This window comes from Procambarus clarkii, chromosome 42 (genome assembly GCF_040958095.1).
Source record: "Procambarus clarkii isolate CNS0578487 chromosome 42, FALCON_Pclarkii_2.0, whole genome shotgun sequence".
NCBI classification, from domain to species: domain Eukaryota; kingdom Metazoa; phylum Arthropoda; class Malacostraca; order Decapoda; family Cambaridae; genus Procambarus; species Procambarus clarkii.
In genome coordinates this window covers 3,476,229-3,504,013 of record NC_091191.1, presented here as the reverse complement: position 1 = coordinate 3,504,013, position 27,785 = coordinate 3,476,229, and the positions used below count along the sequence as shown (strand labels likewise).

Genomic DNA, 27,785 nt, shown 5'->3' with positions numbered 1-27,785 from the left:
TGTGGTGCACCTGACTGCCATTAAGTGGCAACTGAGTTCACCTGGGCCTCCAGCCAGCCAGCCTTTTCACTTATGACATCCCCGAACCTAATCCCTCTACCTCATGGGCAAGTAGAGAGCAGGGCGGAAATGGGGAGCTACTAAGGCCAACCAGATAAAGGTATTTCAAAACATACAATGCTTGATTTCTGGAAGAGGCCCCTCAGTTGCCTCCTGAAGAAACCGGCAATTAAGTTTCAGCAGAGAAGGTAAAGGGACACCAACAGTGTGGTATATACACCAGTGTGTAACACAAGCACAGCAAGAGTGTGGGACACCCCATGCAGAGCTAAATGCCAACTTGAAGCTGGTGTACCCCACAAAACAAACCCAAAGTGCAGTCATGAGCTGTGGAGACAATATCAAGGAAAGAAACCAAAACAGCAAGGAAACAGGACAGACCTCAGGTTGGCCAAAGACAAAATCCCCCAAGGGAACACCAGGCAGAATGGGTAGAAAGTCTTGGCTTGGGGGACCAGAAACCCAAGGCTGAGAGCCCCGGGAATTGGAAATCAGACCACAGGACGAGAAGCCCAAGGCCTCAGTCAATAAAGAACAGAACACCATCATAGTGATGTTGACAGCTCAAGAAATGCAGGACACCAAGCCTAGAAGGCAGAGGGTGTGGCACCCACCAAGCAAAGTACACACAGCCAGACTAGTCCAGGTCAAGCAAACCATAAAGCCTTGAACCAGTGCCCAAAAAACTTTGAAGGTTAGGGCCAAGGAGCCAGCAGAAGCAGGGAAAACATGCGAATGTCTTACACTGCACTCATTGAAGCTACAGGAACTCCAAGCCCTTGGACCCACAGGCAAAGAGACACCACCACCAACACAACCAAACTAGCCAATGCCTGGGAGGCCAAGGCACATTAAACAGTGACATGCAGCAGGAGACACAGAGGAGGGAAGGCCCTGCAGAGAACACCCAAGATCAAGAACAAGGGGCCAGATTCACAAAACAGTTACGCAAGCACTTACGAACCTGTACATCTTTTAACAATCTTTGGCAGCTTTGTTTACAATTATTAAACAGTTAATGAGCTCCGAAGCACCAGGAGGCTGTTTATAACAATAACAACAATTGATTGGGAAGTTTTCATGCATGTAAACTATTTAATAAACGTAAACAAAGTCGTCAAAGATTGAGAAAAAATGTACACTTTCGTAAGTTCTTGCGTAACTGCTTCATGAATCTGGCCCAAGGACCTCTTTACCTCTAGCTAGGACAGCCTCACCTGGAAGGCAAAGGAAGCATAGACTTGGAGCCCAAGATAACCTAGAGCCATGAAGAGAGAACTATTGTGTATATTACTCAGGAAACACCTTACTGATATAGGCCTCAGTTTATACAGTATAATATATCTTATATTTATTATTTACTACTGTATTTATTTATTCATTTATTGGAAAGTGCAGTGGGTTTTAATGCTCAGTTTTATAAGAAAGTAGTATATTCTCACAAAGCCACTAAGATGCCTAGCATTTCAGTCAAGACTGAAAACCAGTAGAGTAGTTAAGGTATATACAGTATTGGAAATTTGCAGTTATTTGTAAGTTGAACAGTCAATCTTAAACAAAGTATCAAAACTGGCGACTAAAGTTCACCTTTAGAATTTACAGTACAGTACAGTATTTATAAACTATTGTATTATATAGCTGTTTCTCCGGCTCCGGAGGGGAGCCGGCAGCTGACCGGACAGAACACTGGATGCGTGATCCTGTGGTCTCGGGTTCGATCCCGGGCACCAGCGAGAAACAATGGGCAGAGTTTCTTTCACCCTGATGTCCCTGTTACCTAGCAGTAAATAGGTATTTGGGAGTTAGTCAGCTGTCACGGGCAGCTTCCTGGAGGTGGAGGCCTGGTCGAGGACTGGGCCGCAGGGACACTGAAGCCCCGAAATCATCTCAAGATAACCTCCATTTGTAGAATAAATTTGTACAGTATCTCTAATCTAATATAAATACATTATTCTTTTCAGAAACAGGAGCAACGCAACATTCCTGAGGGTGAGAGCTACACCCTTGAAAACTTGCAGCCCAATACAGTGTACAACATGTGGTTAGCTGCCAGATCTCAGAGGGGCGAGGGAGCAGCTACAGCACCCATATCTGTCCGCACAGATCAGCACAGTTCGTGGTTTTCTATTTTACAGTATCTATTTTTAATAAGTTTGATTGGCTGTTTTAGCTTTCTATTAGTGTCAAATATACTTACCTGTATGGTACTAAAATACTGCCTGTATTACTGCTTTCATAATACAGCAGCTTACCCAATATCAATGTGTGCAGAAAAGGAAAACTTGAGAAAATCAATTGAAGCAATGCAAAGGATTTGAACCCTCGACCTGGGTTTGAATCAGGTTGGGAATTTTTACCTCTGGAGCACGACATGTACTCTCATATATGTAATATTCTACACAATGCTCCAGCATTAAATACACAAGGAAATCTCGCCAAAGTTGTATGTCAATGAGAAAATCCTCCGCATTGCTCCAATTCATTTTCTGTATATATAATATACTGAACTGGAATTGTCTGTTCGAAGTTGGAAGCCAGATATATGGGGCTAGTGTTAGTAAAGTTTTTCCGGTAAATGGTGTTGGGTATGTGGCCAACATGAATGGAGTTGGGATAGGCATCAAAGACATTGACAAAAGCATCCCTTCATGTTGCCACCTTCCCCATCCTTCACCACCATCCATACCCTTCACTACTTTTTCGCTCCTTCACCACATTTCCTATCCTTCACCACATTTCGTATCCTTCATCACATCCCCAACCCTTCACCCCCTTCCCTACCCTTCACAACTTTCCCTTCTTCCCTGTAATTTTAGAAAAGAGGGGGGCCTTTTATTAAGCAAGGCTGGAAATTAGTGTTTTGTCATTTCATGCATATGGGAGGATGGGGCTCAACCCCCAAGGTGCCTATGACCATTCCTGGACAAAAGCCAATCACCCTGCAAAGTTTGGCGATGCTAGCCCCGAGTGTCTGGCATATAACCATGAACAAATAATCAAACATTCTGTTTTATAGCTATATATATATATGATTAAATCAATTGCATATGAGCTTAAGGATAGGAAATATTAATAAAGATTCTACAATAATCTTACAGCCCCAGGTGCTCCCCCTAGTGACATTCGGGCTGTTGCTGAGGACTCGGAGAGCATTAGAGTGGAATGGCAACCTCCACCCCTAGATAAGCAGCATGGTGATATCACGAACTACAAGCTTATGTTTGTCAACAATACAAGGCCAGACTCTGATGCTTCGGTCATCTCAATATCGGATCCCAATCAGCGCGAGTACCTCATCACTAACTTGAAAAAGTGGACTGAGTATCGAGTTTGGATGCTTGCAGGAACTGTTGTAGGGGATGGGGTCAAGTCTGATCCCCAGATGGTGCGCACTGATGAAGATGGTACGTATGTCCTGTCTTCACTTACATGTGGTATCACACTATACCATACCTTGGAGTAAATATTTATATTGAAGTTTACTTAAAAGTCATGGAAAACCTGTTCGAATGAACCTAGATATAGGAGATTTGCTGACCAGTTCTGTAGTATTATTTCTCTGCTTTACAAAGTATTCAAATAATCAGGACAGATAAGTAGGTTTAATTAATGATTGAATTTCTCTCTCTAGATTGAAAGTAATCCTTCTCATAATGTTGAAAATTTTTGTAACATTAGACAGTAAATAAACAGCAGATACATGCTCTAAATATTAAGTAACCTAATACTTTACCCTTCTTCACTGCATGAGCACCATGCACAGTCATAATGCACATAGTTAATAATAGATTTGAAATTGAGGCCATCAGTGCTTGAACAGGCTTAACTAGTCTCTGTAAAATACCTTTTAAGGCTTGCTGTAGTTTTGTGTGTAAAGTCCAGGGGGTAGTAGCAGCCGTAAGCAGGATATTCCCATAGGTCTAGAGTGGACTGTTAGCATTGATGGCCCACCTAACTTTTCAACTGTACACTGTCTTCTGTGCCCCATTTCTCCTCAGGACAACATCAAACATGAAAACTGTGTAAGGAAGGGCAAAATGGAATACTTGCTGGTACATTGTCAGGTTTCTGGGAGGAACTAGTTAGGGGGCTGGCACATTATGGCCTGAGTTCATTCTCGCAACTTAAGTGCTTGTGTAGTAATCAAGTCATACAACTGTGTTAACAAATATGAAGGACTGGTAAAGTTATTACAAAATTAATAAATGTACTCAGGTTGTGGAGGAATTCAGGCCAGACTAGTAGTGAAAGCAGATGAGCAACTCAACTTTAATGGTTCACTATCCTTCCTTTGAAGTGCTGATGGCAAGACATACTTCATTGGAACGACATGCCAGATTTAGTAGAAGTTGAATGCTGACATACAGTATACTCTTCATCAACATACTCAAACTGCAAGATTTGACATAAAAAGCATCTCAAGCATCAACAAGAAATTAGTGGTTGACAGAAACTATTAATTTGTATCAATCATCTCTTCAATACAAATTGATTAGGGACAACAGTATGTACACAGAATTGGGTCTTAAGTCATAGTAAAAGTGAATTTGACCCAGTATTGCCTGTAGATAAGTGGCAAGTAATCTTAACAAATGCATATACATTGATATCTTGACAACCGCACAGAGTCGTTTGTGTGCACCTGTAGTGATCTGCACGTGAAGCGCAAACGACGCACGAGACACTTACAGATTTGATATTCCACACCACATTTATGGATGGCCCAGAGAGTCCTGAACACAATCCTGGCATTCTTATCACCATCTTTTGGTGTACTCAGGCATATTTTATTCGTCTGCATTGTGCATACAGTAACTATGAATTTTAACATGTGCATTTTTTTCTGCTGCTTACTGTATGTACAGGTGATGCATGCTGTTGTCATGTTTATTTAAAAAAAGCTAATTTTAACTGCTGACTGAAAATTCTTGAGAAAATAGGAGTATTATTTGTAATTAAGATGTCACACTTTTCAAATGTACTTGCGAGTTTTTGCAAAAAATACTAAATATATTTTATATTTACTGAACTAAGAATGCCAGAATTTTAATACTAAACCAGACTCCAAAAATCACAGTAGAAGTTGATCACAGCTCCAACATCAAAACTATCTGTACAGCCTTTCATGAACCTATGTCAAACTAACACACTTGTTTCCCTGCCCCTTACAAGGATACATTAGTAAGTACAGTTCCTGCCTACATGAGGACAGCCTTGCTCCACCCTACATCTTGGATGGTCCCCCTTTTACAACATTGTAGAAAATTTTCATCACAAGTACAGTCACATTTCTCTCCCAGATCAGACCTGTAACAGATTGATCCTAACAAGATTAGCCCACTGAACCACTAATCAGGTCATGTATAAAAACTGTTTTGCTCCCCAGAATTGCCCCTTCTTGAACATGGATAAACAGTTCCTTGACCCCTCCTCCTTGCTATTCACCGTAAACACCGCTGGCTCACAAACCCAAAACATAATACCGTACCTTCTGTTCCTCTGTGCTGTTCTGCCTCTCAGAGAGAAATTCCTTTTGTTTTCAGTGTTTTATGCTTAGTAAATGTACACCTCATTTTTGTAAAGATACCTTCAGATAAAAACTGATTTCTTGAGCACTAACAAAAACTAATGATTCTATATACATACATACAGTACAATATTAACACTTATGACTACAAATTCTACATATACAGTATATTGGTCAGATTGTATGTAGCATAAAGTACATCTTACTAAGCAGCTCAGAACCCAAATTCAGCCAAAACTCTGCCATACATGTGTCCACCCTACAGCACTAAACACCTGTAGCCTGTCATTACATTAAAGGAAAATGGCTTTAAGCCTAAAGCTCTTGTAATGCAATATGAAATTTAGTGTTCTTCAGCAGCTGCAGAAGAATGTTGTCCTCAGGAACTGCTGTAGGGTGAATTTCCTTTCATAGCTGATGTTGGAGGATGACTTAAAACAAAGAATTAGGTTCTGTTTATTACATCACCTGTTGCAAGATGGGTGCTTTAAACAGCTTTTCTGTAGTTGCTACCAATAGTTGCTATTGGATAATTCCCTTAGCATTTGTCCATGGATGAGATTCTTTACTAGCTGCATAAGGGTGTTTCTAAAATAACTGCTGTAGGGTGGTTGAGTCCCGAACCATTGTGCGTGTGAACGCTGAGCACCGTGTAGTGGGTCCGTAGTATGTTTTGTTTTGATTTACGGTATTTCTCCTAGCCTTTTGGTTGCTTTGTTTCTGTTTTGGTTGCCAAGGCTTTACACTCACTGTCACATGCACCAAGCACCACACTTTTCACTCCTGCTCTTTATTGCTGTCTCTCACGTCTATTTATATTTTCTCTTTCCATCATCTGTTAGCTCAGTCTTGACTCATGCATGGTCTCCTATCCTCTTCACACTTAGTAGCCAAATATGTTGGTGTTAACAGACTAAGGTGGGGGTGTCGGCAGGCTATTGATGGCATTGTTTCCATTTTTTTCCTCTCTTGCCTTCCATGACAGCTGCTCCGGGGCGTAAGTAAACCAGGGTTTGTAATGCTATGTAGATGTGGTGCTAGTAAGTGGTGTTGAGTCTGTTCCTACTTTTCATGCAGTTCCTTTTGTTTTCTTATACTAGTTTTATGACTTTTTCTTAGCCCATGCTTCTGGAAATGTTTTTTTTTTTTTCATGCACTGTTTATAATGTGTAACGAATATTAAATTGTCATGTATAATTATTTCACTCAAATTCATTATAAAATGTTTTGTAAATATATTCTCCTTTCTTCATTTCTGTGATAAAGTGACAATGAAGAATAACAAATATTAATAATGAAGAAAAGCTTAAATACAGTACCGTTCAGAATACTGTATATATATATATTCATAGTACATACTCGATCATCTTTTGACAGAGCAAACACAACTTCCAGTTGATGTCCACAGCTGTCTTTGTTTTACGATCTGTAATTTTACAATAAATATACATGACAAAATATCTCACATAGTTGCATAGAGAAAGAGAGTGTGTGTGCAGTGTTTACATAACTGTGAGGCGTGATGAAATGTCTACTGTGTGACTGTCTGCACACCAGTCATCCCTGTACTCCTGCCCAACTAAGCTGTGATGTTCCTCTTTATCCTCACCTACCTTTTCTCATCCTCTGATTACGTGCAAGAAAGGGGCTATCTTTCCGCTCATTATAGTATCTCCTTTACTGTAGTCACGAAGTAAATAATCAGCATTCTATCCCCTATTCAACTTGAAATGTGCTGTTTGTTTTTTAGAGGTTATGTAAGTATTTGATGTGATTTTTCAAAGTACAGTTTCAGGTAATCCCCTTGGAAATCCAGGTAATATACTTATTGGATCCCCCACCCTAAATATTTTAAAATCCTAGTGAAGGGTATTTGCTAAGGTATCCCAGTAGAGTATTTGCTAAGGTATCCCAGTAGAGTATTTTTCTGAGGTATCCCAGAATTTGCTATGGTATCCCAAAGTTTTTTCCATCCTTGGAGCATTTACCAGGAGCAGAAGGGATGCAAGTGTCTTTGTAGAACTAGAAAATTGACTAATATCAGTCTCGGGGTCTTTACTGGGTGTGGTGTGTCAAATAAAGTGGTAAGACGCAAGACATGTTTTAAAACAGTGACGGAAGATGAAGGGTGTATGATGCCCATTTCTTCTCAGGAGCAGCAAGTCAAAAGCAAGAAATAATGATGCTAAGGATATTTTTTTGTTTTGTTTTCTCCATCTCTGTATTCCATAGAGAAAAGAATAAGGCCAAAATGTTCTTGCATACACGGACAGTATGTTACCCACTTTAGAAAACACTATCAAATCTAAATGGATTCATCAAGTGGCAGAGTTAATGACAAACATTGCTTTTGGGGGACTTTTTTTTTTCTTGTGTCGTAGAACACAGGGGTCATTTTGTATCATTTCAGTAACTTGCATTTAAAAGTCGTTTGAAATGCATATTTTTATTAGACATCACTAATACAAGTGGATAAGTTTGTGTTAATGTCTGATAGCTGCAGAGTCAATATTTTGGAAAGAATCAATGTGGGAATATAAAATTGCTTCAATATCTGAAAAAGTTCAGTACAGTATTAGATTAAGTCATTTGGTTGTAAATGGTAATTTTTAGTCCTTTAGTTAGATTCTCTTTCAGTTGTCATCTTGAAGTAGATAATACATCTGCTGGGTGTATGGTATGTATTTTTCTTCAATATTTAATTAGAATGTGCCTTCTCTGAAGGTAGTAGGCTGTGTAATGTTCTTTCATGTTCTTTTATATACTCAAGACTTTTTTATGAAAAATGACTGTGAAATGAAAAGAACTTTTCTGATGCTGAATCATCATTTAAGTTTACTTGAGCAAAGTTTAATCCTCATTATTACCTTTTTTTTAGTTCCTGGTGAACCCCGTAACGTCAAAGTGGATGTAATCAATAGCACAAGCATCGAGGTGACCTGGACGCCTCCAAATGAAAGAGAGAGGCATGGAATCATTCGAGGATACCAGATCCATATACAAGAGATAGAAGGACGGGTAAGGATGTGTCTTCGATTATACCATATTGTACTTGTAAAATTATTATTATTATTTTTTACATAAATTCTTGTTGGTGAGGATAAGAAATCTGTAATTTAGGTTTAATGATGTGGTCTCCCCCTAGGTCAACTACTGACCTCATAAGGCAGAAGGAAAGAAGCAGGTGGAGGGTCAAATAATGATGTGTAAGATAATAATAATAATAATAATAATAATAATAATAATAATAATAATATTTTATTCAGGAAAAGTACATACACAGATGCAGAGTTACAAACATAATGTAGGATTAATAGATAGAGCTATTCAACTCTGAATAGCTCTGGCCCCAGACATCACTCGGTACCCCTACTCAAATCTCTGGATATGTTAGACATTAAGTCACTGCACATTCTCTCATGTGTATTATACACATATAAAACGCTGAACTGTAATGCCAATCCTGACCTCAAAAGCTTCATAGAAGGTTGTAACAGAACCCATGAGCACCACACCAGAAATAAATACAGTTTTGATATTCCTAGAGTACGACTTAATCAAACTAGAAATGCTCTACAAATCAAGGAACCCAGATTGTGGAATGACCTTCCCAACCATGTTAAAGACTGTACCTCTCTCAACCAGTTTAAGATAAAAACGAAGCTATACCTTATAAATTCCCTGTAACCTACCTTACCCCTCTATTGTCAACCAATGTCTGTTTTTTTTTAAAGAGCGCTGTTTGTCGACAGAATTGTATTTGTGCTGCTTTTTCAGCTATGTTTTCATTTCATGTTTTCATTTTACTCTTTATGCTCAATTAGTATTAAGCTTTAGTCATTTAAGTTTTTCATGCCCGAAACGCTTTGCGTAATAGTGGCTTTAGGCATTGTATGTACTAGCTCTATCTATAAGTCCACCAATTTTTGTAAAAATTTCTTGTATGTATGTACCTTACCTAAATAAACATTTATTTATTTATTTATATTATAGCTAGTACATACAATACCTAAAGCCACTAATATGCATAGCGTTTCAGGCAAAAAAGGGAAGCACTTCATGTGGAAAGGAAGGAGTAAGTAAATGACTGACCTTGTAGTCTCGACTTAGTTTCTCCTACCCTGTTATGGTGGTGGTGCTGCTGCCATTTAGGAGTAATTGTAGTGAGTACAATATAAAATAAAAAAATAAAATGTTTATTCAGGTAAGGTACATACATACAAGAGATTTTACATAAATTGATCGATTTATAGATGGAGCTAGTACATACAATGCCTAAAGCCACTATTACGCAAAGCGTTTCGGCGTAATTAGTGAACTGTAATTAGCTTTAGAACTGTAGATTAGATTTTAGAACTGTAATTAGAATTAGAACTGTAATTAGTTTTAACGCAACAGTAAAATGTGTACTTGGATGAAAAACCGATTCTTCGCGGCAGGGGATCGTATTCCAGGGACCTGCCCGAAACGCTACGCGTACTAGTGGCTGTACAAGAATGTAACAACTCTTGTATATATCTCAAAAAAAAAAAAAAAAAAAATGGTAGTTAGCAGAAGGGGGTATAACTAGCTGGTCTTGTGATTCCATTTATCTCTTAAAAACTCAAAAGTGGCTTTGGTTTACTTTTATTGTGTTCTTTGGTGTCAAAGAGAGCAATTTCCTTGGTGATGGATTTATCTTTATCTCACTTTCCCAGCTAGGTGATAGGAGCACTATGTTCTTTGTTAGCATGGGACACTGATAACCCCTTGATCTGGAGAGCTACTAAGGGGCTGCTCAGAATGGAGCGTTTCATAATATTCGTTGCCCTGTTGTTGTTTTTTGTGTGTGTATGTATCCATAACTTTTAAATAATTCATAATAATTTGCTGCAACATATGTTGGCACTAAACAATACTTCAGGCTACAATTAGAGACAAAATATGGCTTGCCGGCAGCTGTATTCTGTGAACACATTTATTTACTTTTGTGTGCCTTTCCCTTTCTTGTATTTTTCATCCGTCATTTTTTCCAGTGTATGTTTGTTTGGCAGTCTCAGATATTTGTGCACATTCTTCTTTCTTATTATGAGCAAGCTGTAACAACCTTGTGGGGTTCCAAAGATCTCTCCCTGTGACCCAGTTTTTGGTCTCTGCTCAGCCTTCCTGGTTGATGATTTAATTAGTAAGGCTATTTTCTCAGTACATATAAGCAAGTTGTGGCTGCATTTTTCTCAGTATAAGCAAGCTGTGAGTTTCTTAGTTTCTCAGTACGAGCACACTTTAGCTGCTTTTCTTTTTATACATGCAAGCTGTTGCTGCTTTGTTTCTCGGTACTGTGTCAGTGGCTTTTTTCCAGTTATAAGTGTTGCTTGTAACTCACTAACATGAATTATTTTGTTTCTAACACCATTTTACTTGTTGTTTGTAGGCTAGGAGCTCACTCATCCACAGCTCAACTTCAGCCTCATCCTACTAGTTTCCCGCAGAATACGGTACACTAATCACTTTATAACCAGGTCACCAATTACTGTACTGCTGGGAGAACAAGGGCAAACACTTTTAAGAATTGGTGCAGAAATTGCCGTTCCCACTTTAGGCTCGAACTCTGGATGTTTTTGTGTGTGAAATGAATTAGTTGTGGGCACTGTGTCACTACGTCACTGAAACAAGAGGTTGTGTTGGGAGCAGGTAGCACATAATATGAATATAGTAACCAAAAGGGTATTGATTTCTTTGGTAGAAGCAATATTTATACAAAATTTGTTGATGTGCTGCTGAAGTAAGCGTAGTAAACTTCGTGTATTTTTATTTTTCAGGGGGAAGGACATGTAGTTGCTAGCTTGAATCCATACACTGTTCATAATGGGGAGGCAACCAGCTTCATCGTCACAAACCTGCAGCCAGACACTGAATACCAGGTGCAGGTGTCGGCCATTACCAGGAAAGGTGATGGCGTGAGGTCAGCACCAGAGAGAGTGCAGATGCCTGGGGGTGTGCCAGACAAGCCAGCTCTCATTGTCAAGTAAGTTCTAATGAAGTTCATACTTGCTCTCTCATAATTTGGAAATAATATCGTGGTTAAATGTATTTCTTGGTATTGACTGAGTGAATGAAGTGCGGGAGCTTTCTATGTTTGCAGCCCCTTTAGACTTCAGACTTTGTTGCAGTATGATAAGAGTAAATCATTGATTTTAAGGCCTTAATAGCTGCCTTATTGATTTAAATTATTATAGATATTTATAATGATTCATTATGTTATGAAAAAAAAATATAGAATTCAATTATTTACTTTTAAATCTTAAAAAACTGTGGATACTACTTTACTGTTTGTGCAAATAATAATGTATGTTTTTTGCTCTTAGGCTTAATAACCATGGAATGATTTATAATCAAATTAATAATTGCACTATAATTATTTTGTTAATCAAATTCAAGTGGCACGGTTGACAAAGAGACTGGAAAACTCTCTGTTTATGTGGAGTGGGTGGCTCCAACTGAAACCTACGGAGAAATTATGGGATATCGTCTTAGATATGGACCTAGAGGTGAGTCTTATGCAAATTCTACATGTATTAGTCACTAAGGTTTTTTTTATGTAAAAGCTGTTTTATGCCCCTACAAGAGCTTGTTATACCCTCCATTTTGGTGATTTGGTTATCGCCAAATATTTTAAAAATTTATTAGATAACATATTTTGTCAACAAATGTTGTTCTACCATATTGTTGTATTCTGACAATAATCTATGTACTGTATTTTATTTTTAAAATGTTATATTTAAGTTATGAAATAATTTTATTGATGCCCATAATTTGTTATATGCATCTGGAGATGGTGACTTTTGTAATCTAGATAAAAGTGACTGAATATGCCAAAATGACTTAATGTGCTTGCACTCTTGGGGCTCCTCTGTGTGATATATGTATTTCTTGCATGACATTTATGGGTTCTTTTTGCATAACCATACGAGGAATTTCAAGTCTGTGTATTGCAATAAGGTAAATTTAAAGAACTCAAAATAATGTATTGTGTGTGTGTGTGTGTGTGTATAAGTTTTGCTCGAAAAGAATATCTAAATTGAAGTCCCACAAAGTTTGAAGTACAGTAGTATGTTGTGATTAGACCCCAAGCACATATAACATATGTGTGAGTAATTATTTTATTTTTTTAGTATATACACTATGTAATAAAACTTTCATTAATATTATTTCCTGACATGTATCCGTAACATAATGATTGATGTTTGCAGGAGAAGAACTGGAGACCATAACATTGGAGGGCCATTCAATGCTGCATAAAACTTTAAATGACTTGCAACGAGGTATCGAGTACGAAATAAGAGTGGCTGGTCGTAACCATATAAATTATGGACAAGAGGCTGCAAAGTATTACATTACACCAGAAGCTGCTCCTTCTGGTCCTCCCACAAATATAACTTACAGGTTTGCAGATTTATTTTGTGTAGTCAGTAGTAATATTTTCAATTGCTTACAGCTGTTGAAATCTTGAAATGATATGGTCTTGCTTGGAATTAAAATGCCCTTACTTATCCTTATATGTAAGTAGTTTCTCAGTGTCAGATACTAGAGGTCTAAAACACTTATGGAGGTACCCCTAAAGCCAACGACTGGCTATTTCCAAGAGGCAACCCACATCAGTCAACTAACTCTCAAATGCCCAGTTATTGCTAGGTATCAGATGTAAGAAAACTTTCTCAGATGTCTTGCCCTGGCTTGGGATGCACCCATAAATGCTCATTTGAGCAGATGACAATACAGATCAGCAAATGATGTCACTAGAATTTACTGTTCAGTTAAAGAACATTAAAAATTGCCCAGAAATTCTAAAATCGTGTACTGAATATCATAATACAGTACTGTATTTTATAAAAAGATTTAACTTAACTCATTTAACATAGATGAAGAGTCAAGTCCAATAAAACTAGAATATTTGAAAATATTTTAGTACAACAAGTGATTTTCAGAAAGCTTCTGTGCCTTATTTTTTAAGTTCACCTGAATTTACCTGAGGAGCCAATATATCTAGTGATCTCAATAAGGGACAATAAGCTAATAATTTGTGAAAGGTTCTCCCTGTTATTCCTGAGACATTTTTTCCAGCTGTATTCTTAGCTGGAGTGCTTTTTGGGTATATTCTGCTTCGGCAGGTAGGCAATTTCACCAGTTTATTACCCTAATGGTGAAAAAGCCTCTTTTGTTATATGTCCTTCATTGTGGCTTGTGGAACTTTCAGCTGTTGCCATTTATGAGTCACATTCAACCTTCAACTTGCTCAGAATACTAAGTTTTAGTACACACAAAAATCACAATAGCATGATATATCAAATGAACAAATCCACAAGGGCTGTAATGAGGGTTCGAACCTACGAGTGCTACTGTCCTCACAGATCCTGCAGCCTCTTCAAACTCTCATCACGGCTCTTGTGGATTTGTCCATTTGATGTATCACGCTGTTGTGATTTCTGTGTGTATTGAAGTAATGGCGAAGAGGTAGAACAGCTTGTTGACAGAGCCCAGGTGCATAGGGGAATTGTGTAAAACCCTGGTTTGTGTCTTGGAGAGGCTGCAGGATCTGTGTGAGGGCTGTAGCACTCCCGGTTGCAATTCTTTTGACCATGCCGTGGGGCAATCGCCCAAGACACGTATAGGATTATCTTGGACGTAGGTTCGAACCCTCATCACAACACTCTCCCACCAGTACCATAAACTCTCTCCCACCAGTACCATAAAAGGAAATGTAGATGTTTATCTCTCAGAATGTTTGGTAATATGTTTATTGTTTGTGATGTGTGTATATGTATGTATTAACACGATGTACTGAACGGGGTGAGAATAGCTTGAGCTACCTCATCCCTTTGTGTGTATTTTACCTCAATAAACTTATTTCAATTTCAAGTACCATAAACACTTCCCCACCATTACCATAAACTCTCTCATACTGGTACCATAAACACTCCCACGGCCCTTGTGGATTTGTTCACCAAGTCTTGGTGAAATCAGCCTTATCATGTCTTGTTTATATCCTTATCATGTCTTTGCTAGTCCTGATGCCGACGCCTTTCCTGGTATGAGAAATGACATGGTTCTAGGAGGATTTTAAGTGCAATAATCTCTTTGTAGGTAGGGTCTCCATGCAGTGTTCAGGGTAATAATGGATGAGAGATTCATACAACTGGATGACGGCTTTCTTTTCCTCAAAGTCAAAGGTTCATTTGATTATATATTACTAGGGTTTTGTCTGCTTCATTTTATCAGAGTTACCTGAGGGTCAGTAGGTAAAATAGTCGTCTCAACGAGGACAGGAAGCCGGCGGCTTGTTGATGGCCCCCCCTATTTACCTTGATGATCTTTCCCAGGTATATTTTAAAATTCGACACAGTTTTGGCAGTTACGGCTTTGGTGGGTATGCAGTTCAATTGGTTAATAACCCTGTCATTACTATTATCTACAACTCCTTGCTGAGCAGCTTATGAACTGCTTACTGGTGAACTACTTATCACTGAGAGGTTCTTCTCATTTTCAACCTGCTGCAAGGCTATGTTGTCAGTGTGGTAGTTGTTTCCTACATGTAACTGGCTTGTATTTTGTAATATTGAAAAACATTTGTGAAATTAATTTGCCTCTCCATTTTGGTTTGACACAGTATTTCATCATAACATATGAAACAGATAACCTTCAGCATAAACTATTAAAAATGGTAAACAATTTAAAATAACATTTATCAATATTTTTTGTGAGTATTTCATTGGTTGTTATTCCTCAATAAATTTCACCAGTTGAAATTTAAGTTAAGTGAATTGCTGTATTTTATCCTCTTGGCAGATATCAAACTCCAGGGACAATTGTTTTCACTTGGGATCAACCAGCACCAAGTGATCGAAATGGAGTAATTATTCTCTACGAACTACAATTCAGCAAGAATGTAATTCTCAACAATGACTTCAAACATGATAAAAATGTTAGTGATAGTAATCGCATAGTGTTTAATGGCTTGGAAGAAAATATGGATTATACATTTAAGGTAAGCCATTGCTCATTATTCTCATTATTTGTAGTATCTACTTGTAACATTTCTATGGAATGCTTTCTTTAAAATACAAAAATATATTTTCTTAATTATTTCTTGCTACAAATGATTAATAATTTGTATTTGCTGAAATAATTTGCTTGCTCATTTCAGTTGTTTCTCCAATTAGAATTTTAATTGTGTATTCTATTTCCTGATGTTATAATTATTGTCGGACTGATTCAACCATGTCACTCTTGCCATTTCCTGACAGTAAGCATGCAACACATACAAGTACAGTACATGATAAGAGGCATACCATATTACCAGGCATTGACATATTGAAACTCTACAAGCTGGAAAGGAAAGAGGAAGTGAGGGAATTATCAGGGGAAAGCACTAAGCCATTATGACTATATAGCACTTGGAAAGGGCCAGGATAAGGATTTGGGATGGGACGGGGAAAGGAATGGTGCCCAACCACTTGGACAGTCGGGGATTGAAGGCAGACCTTCATGAAGTGGGACTGTCACTCTATCGTCGTATGAAAAGAATTTTAGATAATTTTGAATTAGTGATACAGTATTATAAATGCGTACTAGTAGATAAAGTTCACTAATTATCATGACACAATATTTGTAAGTTCCCCGGTGTACTACTCTCAATGCCATACTCTTGTGCTAGCGTCTAGCCTCCCCAGCCACGATCACTTTTCTGCAGGATGTGGCTTTAATTATCATTATTATAGAGAAACCAATGAAAATACTTGAATTATGAGAAGTCAGACCACATTCACTTGCAAAGATGACACAGGGTCGATGCCTCGGAGAAAAAGAAATCGCATGAACAAACTCATTTGTACAATTTATGGAATAGTCCAAACTTAAATATAAAGGTACTAGTATTATTTTAAAAAATATTTTAAAATATTTTAACAAATAAAAACAAAAGAGTAAAACAAAAAATTACAGTACTTTGTTAAAATTAAATTATGTAATGAACCGACAAGCCCGATTTTAGTATTCTCTTCTGGATTTATTTGTTCTTGAATTCCAAATTTAGGAGGGAAATGCAGTTGACGGATTTTGTCCATTGTTTAGAGAAACTGTTATGTGAAGGTCCAGAGTTTTGAAGGAGTACTTTACATGTATGTACATATATATTTATTATACATGTACAGTGTATAATATATAATAGTATAGAGTACCATTTTTTATTTTGTTTAAATTGTGTGTAAATTGTTCACATACAGTAATATGAAATCTTTTTGGTACAGGTACGTGCTTGGACTTCAAAAGGCCCTGGACCATACAGTGAGACTTTGCACCTACATACTGAACCTGACCTTGTCCGTGCCCCTATGAACTTGCAGGGCCTTGCCACGTCAGAATCCTCCATTGAAATTTGGTGGGAACCAGTGCCCTCACGAGGCAAAGTCATAGGATACCAGGTATGTATAAGCATTAGGTGCTTTTGGTAGCTCATTACGGTACTGCAAGTTTGTTGGGAAGAACCAAGTACCAGTTATTTTGATTAGGTAACATTTGCTTTTATTTGGTATTTAAATAAGTTCTTGTTAAAATGTAAGATATTGAAAAAGATCTGTAGAAGAAACTAGCACAACATTTCTTAATACTGATACTTATATTTCCCAGTGCCTTGAATAGGGAAAGTGGGATTAGGCTGGCCTTATTCCAGAAGACCTGCCTGGGCTGAATCTCCATACAGCATTGGCCAATTACGGGGATTTTTCTAGTTAATAGTTTTCATAAAATATTTCACGAAGACCTAATGGTGTATGGAAAATATATATGGTACTAAATGTGGTAGGATATATATCCAGCAGCACTAAAGACAAGTTATGGAGTGTAGTCAATGTAACTATTGTAGTCTTGTATCTGTTAATGAATTGTAGAAATAGAAGAAACCAGAGTTTGTCCTGGACTGTTGCATTCCCCTCACAAGGGTCCCTCCCTTAACGTGTTTTACTGCATCACTGAGATACAAGTCATAAAATAAACAAGTGACATGGGTTAATTTCATGTTTTGTCTAGCTCTGTAACAGTCTTTTTGACACTGAAGTTAAGATGTAATATTTTTTAATTCTTAAATCTCCATTCATTTCTTGCTTTGATTTTTGTAAATGGTAAGAAATCTTGAGTAAAAAAAAAAAAAAAATATAAATAAAATGTTTATTTAGGTAAGGTACATACATAAAGTAAATTTGTACAAAGATTGGTTGACTTATAGGTAGAGCTAGTACATACAATGCCTAAAGCCACTATTACGCAAAGCGTTTCGGGCATGATAGTTTTTCTGTAAAAGTTTTCTGTAAAAGTCAATCTGATGTCATTGAGGGTGGAAGAAAAAGAAAACATGACACAGTTGACCCCCTAATTATCTAAGTGTAGTTTTAGATGAGAGCTACACTTGTGGTGTCCCATCTTGCCAGTATTCTTTGTCGTATAACATTTTAAAGCTACAATACTGACGGTTTTGGCCTCCACCCACCTTCTCACTTAGCTTATTCCAACTGTCTACCACTCTATTTGGATTGATGGTTGAAGAGTATATTGTTGACTACTGTATTTGGTTCATTTTAGGTAATAATGCCTGCCATTTCCCAGGTGTTTGTAACACACACCATTCATAGTTGGCAAATTCAAGCAGACCTAGGAGACTCGTCCCATAAATTAGCAGGTGTCTACTGTGTCTAAAAAATATTCTTAATGTATATGAACTGGATTATAATGTATAATCCAGTTCTCTAATGATTATGTAAAAAATGTTTTTATTTAGAATTGCTTTCTTACAAGCAATAAATGAAATTAATGGTTATTTTATAGTAGGCCAAATTACAGTAAATTTGACCAATTCATTTTCTTTACATTGTATCAGGTGTTCTACACAATGTCTCCTGGACCTGATTTGGATTTGTGGGATCAAGTTAGTGTTCCAATAACCCACTCGGCAGAACTTCAAAACCTTGAACGTCATGCTGAGTATGCCATTGCTGTGGCTGCGCGAACTGCTTCCGTAAGTTTATTAAATTTGTAATACTGTAGCAGGTATAAAATTACCTTATGAATTTTTTTAGAATGGCTCCTTGTAGTATTTGTGTATTTATTTGAAAGTATGTGTTTTAACAGAATGGAAAATCAGATATTAGTCAGTTCTCTTGTATATAGACCACTAGATACAGAGCAATGGGATAAAGAACCTATGAGGGGTAACAAGTAACATTGCATTAATGTCATTATTAGAACACATTCAATGGAACTACAGTAGTGATTCTGGATGGATACAAAGAAGCATAAATCATCTTAATCAAATCAAAATCATATCAAATGTTTATTCAGGTAAAGTACATACATACAAGGTGAAATACAAACATTGATGGATTTATAGATAGAACTAGTACATACAATGCCTAAAGCCACTATTACGCAAAGCGTTTTGGGTAGGCAATCCAATTAATATATTTGGATTGCACAAGATGTACAAGGTTGAGAATTTGCAGCACTTTCTACCACTTTGGCAGATACAGTACCTCCACCAAGAAACCATTTTACATATAACTCTCATAATTGACTTCTGAAAGTTCATATTCATCAGAAAATTGTCAAAAAAAAAAACTGGCCCACAAGACACATACTCGTGTCTTCCATGACACAGTTAACCTCTGCACTGAGCACATGTTAAAGTTGACGCCCCTGTGTTGCCCCAAAATAAAATTGTCCTGAACAAATAATTTTTTCATTTGAAATTGTTAGTTAGCATTCAAGAAGCACAAAAACCCAAGTAAAAAGTCTTTCTCTCTACCTTTTGTGGTTTAGCCGTAGTGGCCCAGAGAAAGTTGCATTTATAGGATAGAAATGAGGTGAGGTGCCACACAGGCATAACTTTGTTGATTAGTTTTTGTTTCATTGTTTCCCAATTATTTATTTAGTTTATTGTTCTAACAAGCTGTATTGATGTGCCAAAGGTGGTGTTCATTATGTGTAACTTAGAAAAACTGCAAATATGTGCAGAGACAAGAATTTGACTCCAAAATATGGCATGGGAGTCGGATTTGGGATATTTGGGAAATTTTGAAAACTGCAGGGGGGTTTGGGCAAAATATGACCAATCGCTGTTTTCAGTAATTGGCATATTTTCGGTATAAAAAGTCGTAATTTCAAACTGCAAATATGTGCAGAGAGCCAGAATTTTGCTCCAAAATATGGCCCAGGAGTCGGATTTGGGATATTTGAGATATTTTGAAAACTGCAGGGGGGTTTTGGCAAAAAGTGACCCATCGCCGTTTTCAGTAATTGCCATATTTTCGGTATAAAAAATCGTAATTTCAAACTGAAAATATGTGCAGAGAGCCACAATATGCCTCCAAAATATGGCGCAGGAGTCGGATTTGGGATATTGGGATATTTTCAAAACTGCAGGGGGGTTTGGGCAAAATGTGACCCATAGCCGTTTTCAGTAATTGGCATATTTTCGGTATAAAAAGTCGTAATTTGAAACTCCAAATATGCGCAGAGAGCCATAATTTGGCTCAAAAATATGGCCCAGGAGTCGGATTTGGGATATATGGGATATTTTGAAAACTGCAGGGGGGTTTGGGCAAAATGTGACCCATCGCTGTTTTCAGTAATTGGCATATTTTCGGTATAAAAAGTCGTAATTTGAAACTCCAAATATGCGCAGAGAGCCATAATTTAGCTCAAAAATATGGCCCAGGAGTCGGATTTGGGATATATGGGATATTTTGAAAACTGCAGGGGGGTTTGGGCAAAATGTGACCATCGCCATTTTCAGTAATTGGCATATTTTCGGTATAAATAGTCATAATTTCAAACTCCAAATATGTGCAGAGAGCCAGAATTTGGCTCCAAAATATGGCCCAGGAGTCGGATTTGGGATATATGGGATATTTTGAAAACTGCAGGGGGGTTTGTGCAAAATGTACCCCATTGCTGTTTTCAGTAATTGGCATATTTTTGGCATAAGAAGTTGTAATTTAAAACTGCAAATATGTGCAGCGAGGTAGAATTCGGCTACCAAATAACGCTAATGAGTCACATTTGCGATATTTCTGATACGGTATTTTGAAAACTGCAGGGGGGGGAGGGGGGGTTTGGGTAAAATGTGACTCATTGCGGTTTTCAGGAATGGCATATTTTTGGCATAAGAAGAGGTAATTTCAAACTGCAAATATGTGCAGTGAGCCAGAATTTGGCTCGAAAATAATGCTCATAATTCAGATTTGCGATATTTCCAATATTTTGAAAACTGCTGGGGGGTTTCGGTAAAACGTGACCTGTTGCTGTTTTCAGTAATTGGCATATTTTCGGTACAAAATATAATGTAAAACTGTCGCAATGTAAAACTGCAAAAATGTGCATTTGCATATCAGAAGACATTTTTGTATCTGTTGACAATGTATTGATATTAATCATTGTCTTCGGGAGCAGCATCCACTTCACTTGTTACCCTTTCTTCCCTGTATCATAAACCAAATTTGAGGATGTTGCTCTCCACTTGGAATACTAGTTCAGTTAGGATCTCTTCTGTTTACAACACTCTTTGTTGCCTATTTTTTGGTCATTATTTTTTCCATCCTATTATTTTTGTCTGATTTTCATTATTTTTCCTAGAATGAGGATGGAGTGCAAAAGATGGGAGGGAGCTATGTCATTAAATATGATTTTTTTAAAAGAAAACAGTAGACTATCACAACTTCAAGGAAGATAATAGGATGAATTATATTACATGCAAGAGGGATTCTTAGCAATTGATTCTTTTCATAGCTTTTGTACTTTCTAGACTAGCAAATTGCTGTATACTGTACTAACAATTCTTCTTAAGGCTGGCAATATTGCTTTTAAAGAGAATTTTAAAAGAACATTTGCTTCCCACATTCATTGAAACACAAGAACTACCAAGATTGCATACAAACTCTGAAACTGCCCGAAACGCTGCGCGTGCTAGTGGCTTTACAAGACTGTAATTACCATATTTGTATCCTCACATTCCTTATGTACATTCTTGTATATGCATAAATAAATAAATAAATAAAATAAATAAATAAATAAATTATATTCTCTAATGCATACGCAGGATATATAGCCAGATTTATAAAAGTACAGTACTGTACTTAGGAACATACTTAAAGTATTGTTCTAAATGCACACACTGAAACAGTTCCAAATAAGAGCAGAAAGCATAACAAGATGTGCAAAATAGTTCTGGTGAAAAGTATGTGAGCAATAATAATGCTACAAAACCTCCATAAGGGTCGAGGCCTTCACCTCCCAACTAATTTGACAGATACAACAAACATAACTCCAAATGATCTTCAAGAAAGAATTTGATCAGCTGTACTAAAACCAATGATCAACCATTCACTGATTGCCGTAGTGTCTACATTTGAGTGGAAACGGCAGGCACAAGCCCTTGCATTTATAATGTTGACGACCTTGAGGCCGTGGCCGAGGTTAGGTTGTGTCGGGAGTGAAGTGGTGGGAACACTGGTGAAGGAGAGTGAGGCAGATAACTCTCATTACAGTGATAGCTGTAGGTGTGATGAAACAGGTATTTTCTAAGCAGTGTTTATGCACACATGTAGTTTTTTTTGTTCACAGAATACCTTGCTTCTTCAAGAAATTTGTGAGTATAGAAACAGTTACTAGATCAGATGTGAAAATTAAACTTATGAGAAATAATATGGTGTGTCTACGTATATATTTATACATATATACTTTATATATATATATATATATTATTTATTTATACATTACTCACACATGCACATAGGCACACAATGAGTCACTTAAAATCATCCTCCCAATCAGTTTATTTAAATTCACATTTGCACAGTAAATATGTTGTATTTTTTATATACGCATAGGAAATTGCAAGCCTCTAATACTTATTCCATTTTGTCTTTCAGTTTTCTGTATTTAAACAGAAATGTTTTACAGTTTACAATAAAACAGTTGTATATGCTGTGTTTTCAAATGAACTAGACTGAAGAGAAATTAGATGTTATATGTTGTTGTAATAACTTTCACTGTATTTTGTTTACTTAGGGCCTGGGTCGTCTATCAACACTGCTGCAAGTTCGTGTTAAGCCTGTTGATGTCCCCATGCACCTGCGGGCTCATCACGTGACCACACACTCTGCTAATCTTACGTGGGGACCACCTATTCAACTCAACCCCATGCACTTTAAGGTGAGATATGGCACTAACAGTATACTGTATAATATTTTACTGTAGCATCTTTACAATACATGGACTAATTGTAATAGTATTGGAAAGTGTTTAAATGTTGAAGTTCTTGGTGAAGTGGATGTAGCTACGGGTAATTATTATTTTATCTAAAATAATTTAGATCAAAATTTAATTTTATTTATCTAGAGTAAGCACAACATTTGGCATACAGCCAAGATACTTTTATCAGGGACCTGGGGTGAAAAAATATGAAATGATACTTTTAGACTCTTTACTTGAATGCCAGTCTCCCAGTTGGTACTACTTTGGTAAATGTACTGTAATTACCCCTCTTCAAAAATTAGTTTTATTGCCAAGAGTATGTATGTCACTTGACATTACATAAGCTCCACCCTCCCTATATCACCTTGCATCTTGTCTGTTACTTTCCCCAGTTAAGCATTCCAGACTTTACAAAATGTAAAGAAAATGATGACATACACTTGGGAAGTAACACGACATGAAAGTCTCAACATGATGTTGAGAATTTATCGTCCAATATTAAATGACATACTAAGTTGGACTGAAGGAAGGGAATGATAAAGCATGATATAAAGTCAATTCATTGTCACCAGTCACATTTGAATTACCGTGCTACGTACTCCTTTATGTCGGATAAATTGTAAAAGATTTACCACTAGATATTACATTGTGGGTATATTTTATATGATACAATTTACACCCCTAAGAAAAAGGGTTAAATTTAGACCTAGTGGGCATGCCTAATTATATAGAAATATTCATCATGAATTTCATAAAAGTGGGTCTTCATCGAGATAGTCAATCTTGGTCATATAACAGCAGTGATTTACTGTTGAAGATAGGTCGAATGATTTTCAGTCTCTTATTTATACAGTATATACTGTATATATAGTGTATATTTTTTTACTGTTTATACACAGTAGTACTGTCTTTCAAGTTTATTATTGTTATCTGTGATTTCAGGTGACCTACAGTGCAGTGAAAGAATTTGTGGATGCCCAAGGAGTCACACAAGTCCAAAGAATCCCAACTGTTACCCATATTGTCCAATATCGAAAATATTGCTATATCATAGAAGACTTGAGGCCTTTCACTACTTACACTGTAAATGTTACTGCTGTACCCCAAACAAATGAATACCGTCCACCAGCTAAAATTACAGTTACCACTCAAATGGCAGGTAAGTAAAATACACTTAGTGGTTTATTTCAAAAGCTGAGAATATTTAGTATACAGTAACTCCATTTATCCTCATTGGTCAGGACCAACATGTGTCTCGATATCCATTTTTTATTTAACACCTGGGAAGAGCTTCCTGTACAGTATCCCCATAAATATAACTGGGTTGATACACATATTATTATTTGATCATGTTACCTATGGTTCATTTGTGGCTAGTTTTTTCTTGTTTCTATGTTCACGGGCTTCCCTGGCGAGGCCAGGCTGCCATGGTGATTGCCAGGTCACTTAGGCTATCTGTACCAGCCCAGCTGATCAAGTGCCTTTTATGGGAACTTGTCAAGTTTGCTCTTTGAAGGTTTCAGCTTTTGTTGCAAGAAAATCTCTTATTCTTGCTTATTCTTATCGAATAAAGGCTGGTAGGTGTTTAAAAGTTGTGGAGCTCAAATGTTCACACTGTGGTCTTGAATTGTGTTTATAGCAACCATGCTTGCAATTTTGTTTAGGCTTCACTTTGTACTATATCATCACTGTTGAACAGCCAACACAGGCTGGACTCGGCTAACATAAAGAACTGTTTGTTGTCCACTGGTTAACATAAAAATTTATACATGGAGAAGTATGTTATTTTGTTTTTTGTAATTCATGTCTAAATGCTGTTAATGTTTTAAGACCAGATAAATGGAGTTACTGTATTGTTTAATCTGCAGATATGCTGGGTTTACATTAAATAATAATACAATAATAAATCTGTCATTGTAGTAATTATTAAGCTCACTGTATGTATAATGCTATAATTTTCTTGAATAGCTCCCCAGCCCATGGTTAAGCCAGACTTCTACGGAGTTAAGGGTGATCATGAGATTGCCATGATCCTACCCCAGGCTTCAGAGGAATATGGCCCGATTGCTTTTTACTACCTCATTGTTGTACCGGAGGATAAGATGCACCCCTTCAAGAATCCTGATCAGTATCTGACTGATGATGTAAGTGTAAGTTCATTACATTTCTTATTGATTAATTGGTAATACTATAGTTCACTTGTCTGATCAGTTTATCCTGGGTTTCTTTTTGTTTACAAATGAATAATGGCTATAACTAAACTAAAACTTAAATTTTAAACGCAGCATAATGATATATAAACGTTGAAAATATGAAGATGAGTTAGTCTATATTGAATTCAATTATTTAAATCACAGATGTTTATTTGCAAACTAAATTTAGGCTAATTATTTTTAATTGCATGGTATACAGTGTCCTCACTTGAACGAACTATATGGAGCGAGGCCGATCCGTTCCATTGCGGATTTCGTTCTACCCATCAGCACCAGGCTATCCCTCCCCTCTATGTGAAAAGAACAGAGGTTCTTTTTTTGTCCACTATAGACAAAAAAAATTTCAAGAAATATATTTATGTACTTATCATTTTGAACATGGCACATGATAGAACAATCATTGGTGAACAATGCCATATCAAAATTATAACTATGTGATTATTATTGGTGGCCACAAATTATGATGTAATGGCCTGGATTTTCCTAAGTCAACGGCATCAGTCTCGATATAAATATAACAAATCCATTTATTATGAATTCTTCATTTTCACTATGGCATTTGATAGAACAATCACTTACAAACAATTTGGTATAAAAATGCTACATATGCTACTAGGTATACTAGCTACTAGCTACTAGGCTACTGGTATAAAAATGCTACTAGGGGGAGCCGGTCGGCCGTGCGGACAGCACGCTGGATTTGTGATCCTGTGGTCCTGGGTTTGATCCCAGGCGCCGGCGAGAAACAATGGGCAGAGTTTCTTTCACCCTATGCCCCTGTTACCTAGCAGTAAAATAGGTACCCGGGTGTTAGTCAGCTGTCACGGGCTGCTTCCTGGGGGGTGGAGGCCTGGTCGAGGACCGGGCCGCGGGGACACTAAAAAGCCCCGAAATCATCTCAAGATAACCTCAAGATCTCAAGATATATGAAGATTATTGAAGCCAATCAAGTGAATTTTTTTCACTTGAATTGACTTTCTGAATTTTCTCAACAAACTGACTTGAGGGGAGGGGAAGGGGTGGTTGGCTTGCCGCTAATGGTCGAGTGTGGGTGGGTGGAGGGGGAGGTTGTTAAGTCGGCAGTAGAGGAAGGGGATTGCCAGCCAGACTGGCAGGCCTCGGGCCAGACCAGGCTTCAGGCTTCAGGTCAGGCCTGAGCTTCCCCTGACAACAACTTCCACCACTAACTCTTCCTGCCTCCCCTGGCAACAACTTCCACCACCTGCCCCAACACTAAATCCCAACTACTGGCACCACTTGCCCTCAGACACCAACCTTCACCAATGACACCATTTTATAATGCTTCACTGCCGCCTTCCTGGAAACAATGAGTAAGCAAAATAAAACATTGTACAACTGTTTACACTGGTAAATCATAGTTGATGAAAGCCACCTCCCGACACTCCTGTCTGTGACTGCTTGGATGAACAGTCCTTGCTTAATCGAACATTCACATGTTCCACTGAACATTTGGTACCGAATACAATTCGTTCTGACCATCCGAGAATTTGTTAGAGCGAGGATGCACTTACAGAATAATTTAATCAACCCTAATTTTTCTCTTAGTTGAAAGTTCAAGTAAACAAGATCAATATTATTTTATTACTTTTTATATAATCCATCAAACTTTAATGAAGCTATCATTCTGTTTATGGATCTAAAAACAAATGGCTCATTCTTTGCTCATCTCTCCATCCACCTGTCAGTGAAAGTGACTACCAGATAATGTTTAGGTACTGTAATTACAGGTTTTGGCTATATGAACATTTTATTTAGGGTGGAATGGAAATTGCCAATAGTTAACTTTAAAAGCTAATGATCAGTGTACATTGCAAAAATGAGTGATGTATATTTAAATAAAATAAATATATAAATGTAATTTTTATTTTTGCTAAAAGGAATGTTTCAAAGACGAGACACTCTATGGACATTAAAAACTAAACATTACCACTAGAGTATTTTGCTCTAGGTTAAAAGAGAGAATCAAGAAAACCAGAATTGTACTGTATATTATTTTTTTAATTTAACTTAAGACAAGGTTTGCTGCTTACTCCAATTTCATGTAATGTTTGCTTAAATACTAATATTTCTTTGTTACAGCTCATAGCTAACAAAGCGGGAAGTAAGGAGGCTCTAGCAGAAGGTCCGTACATTGCGGCAAAGTTCCTACATCGTAATATACCATACTCTTTTTCTCTTGGCAATGGACTAATATATGAGGGCTTCAAGAACAGACCTCTACAGAAAAAGAAGAGGTATGTTTCTTTACAGACAGAATAGAGAAAAAAGGATTCGAGTGTTAATGGCATCATCTCTGGTATAACCATCTAAAATTATATCATTTTAATTTTAAATGCCTGATGTTCGGGCATTTACTCTCAAGTCGTTTAAATTAATAGCATCAGTGTTAGAAAGTCAATCATTTTATTTGAAAAATGGAAGGATATCGTGTAAGGTACAAATGTTGTAAATTCCTGATGTTTTAAAGAAATTAATATAAAACATTTACAAGCAGTTTAAGACAGAACTTAATTTTTATATTTTTATTTGTAACTTTTCTTCATATATTGACAGTGTTTTCTTATTACAGATACAAGATTTTTGTAAGGAGTGTAGTGGACACGCCTGGTCAGGTAAGTCTCGGTGTACAGAGCATACAATATTGAAATGCAAGAACCAAAGCAATTGTATGGGCTATTATTTGTAAC

At 37.1% G+C, this 27,785-nt stretch overlaps 1 protein-coding gene across 7 annotated transcripts in view; it reads left to right on the top strand.

Annotated features, from left to right (window-relative positions):
• Positions 1-27,785, top strand: part of Lar (tyrosine-protein phosphatase Lar) — a 249,502-nt gene that overhangs the window by 207,577 nt on the left and 14,140 nt on the right. For 5 of the 7 annotated variants that reach the window (XM_069339827.1, XM_069339825.1, XM_069339826.1 and 2 more), the window contains 14 exons: positions 2,022-2,172; positions 3,159-3,464; positions 8,466-8,605; positions 11,386-11,591; positions 12,005-12,114; positions 12,817-13,009; positions 15,410-15,608; positions 16,870-17,043; positions 18,492-18,629; positions 22,679-22,822; positions 23,807-24,023; positions 24,833-25,014; positions 27,178-27,332; positions 27,668-27,710. In XM_069339827.1, the coding sequence (XP_069195928.1) occupies positions 2,022-2,172; positions 3,159-3,464; positions 8,466-8,605; positions 11,386-11,591; positions 12,005-12,114; positions 12,817-13,009; positions 15,410-15,608; positions 16,870-17,043; positions 18,492-18,629; positions 22,679-22,822; positions 23,807-24,023; positions 24,833-25,014; positions 27,178-27,332; positions 27,668-27,710 (2,358 nt within the window). The remainder of the gene's footprint in view (positions 1-2,021; positions 2,173-3,158; positions 3,465-8,465; positions 8,606-11,385; positions 11,592-12,004; positions 12,115-12,816; positions 13,010-15,409; positions 15,609-16,869; positions 17,044-18,491; positions 18,630-22,678; positions 22,823-23,806; positions 24,024-24,832; positions 25,015-27,177; positions 27,333-27,667; positions 27,711-27,785) is intronic. The other 2 variants (XM_069339828.1, XM_069339824.1) reach the window with 1 other exon arrangement.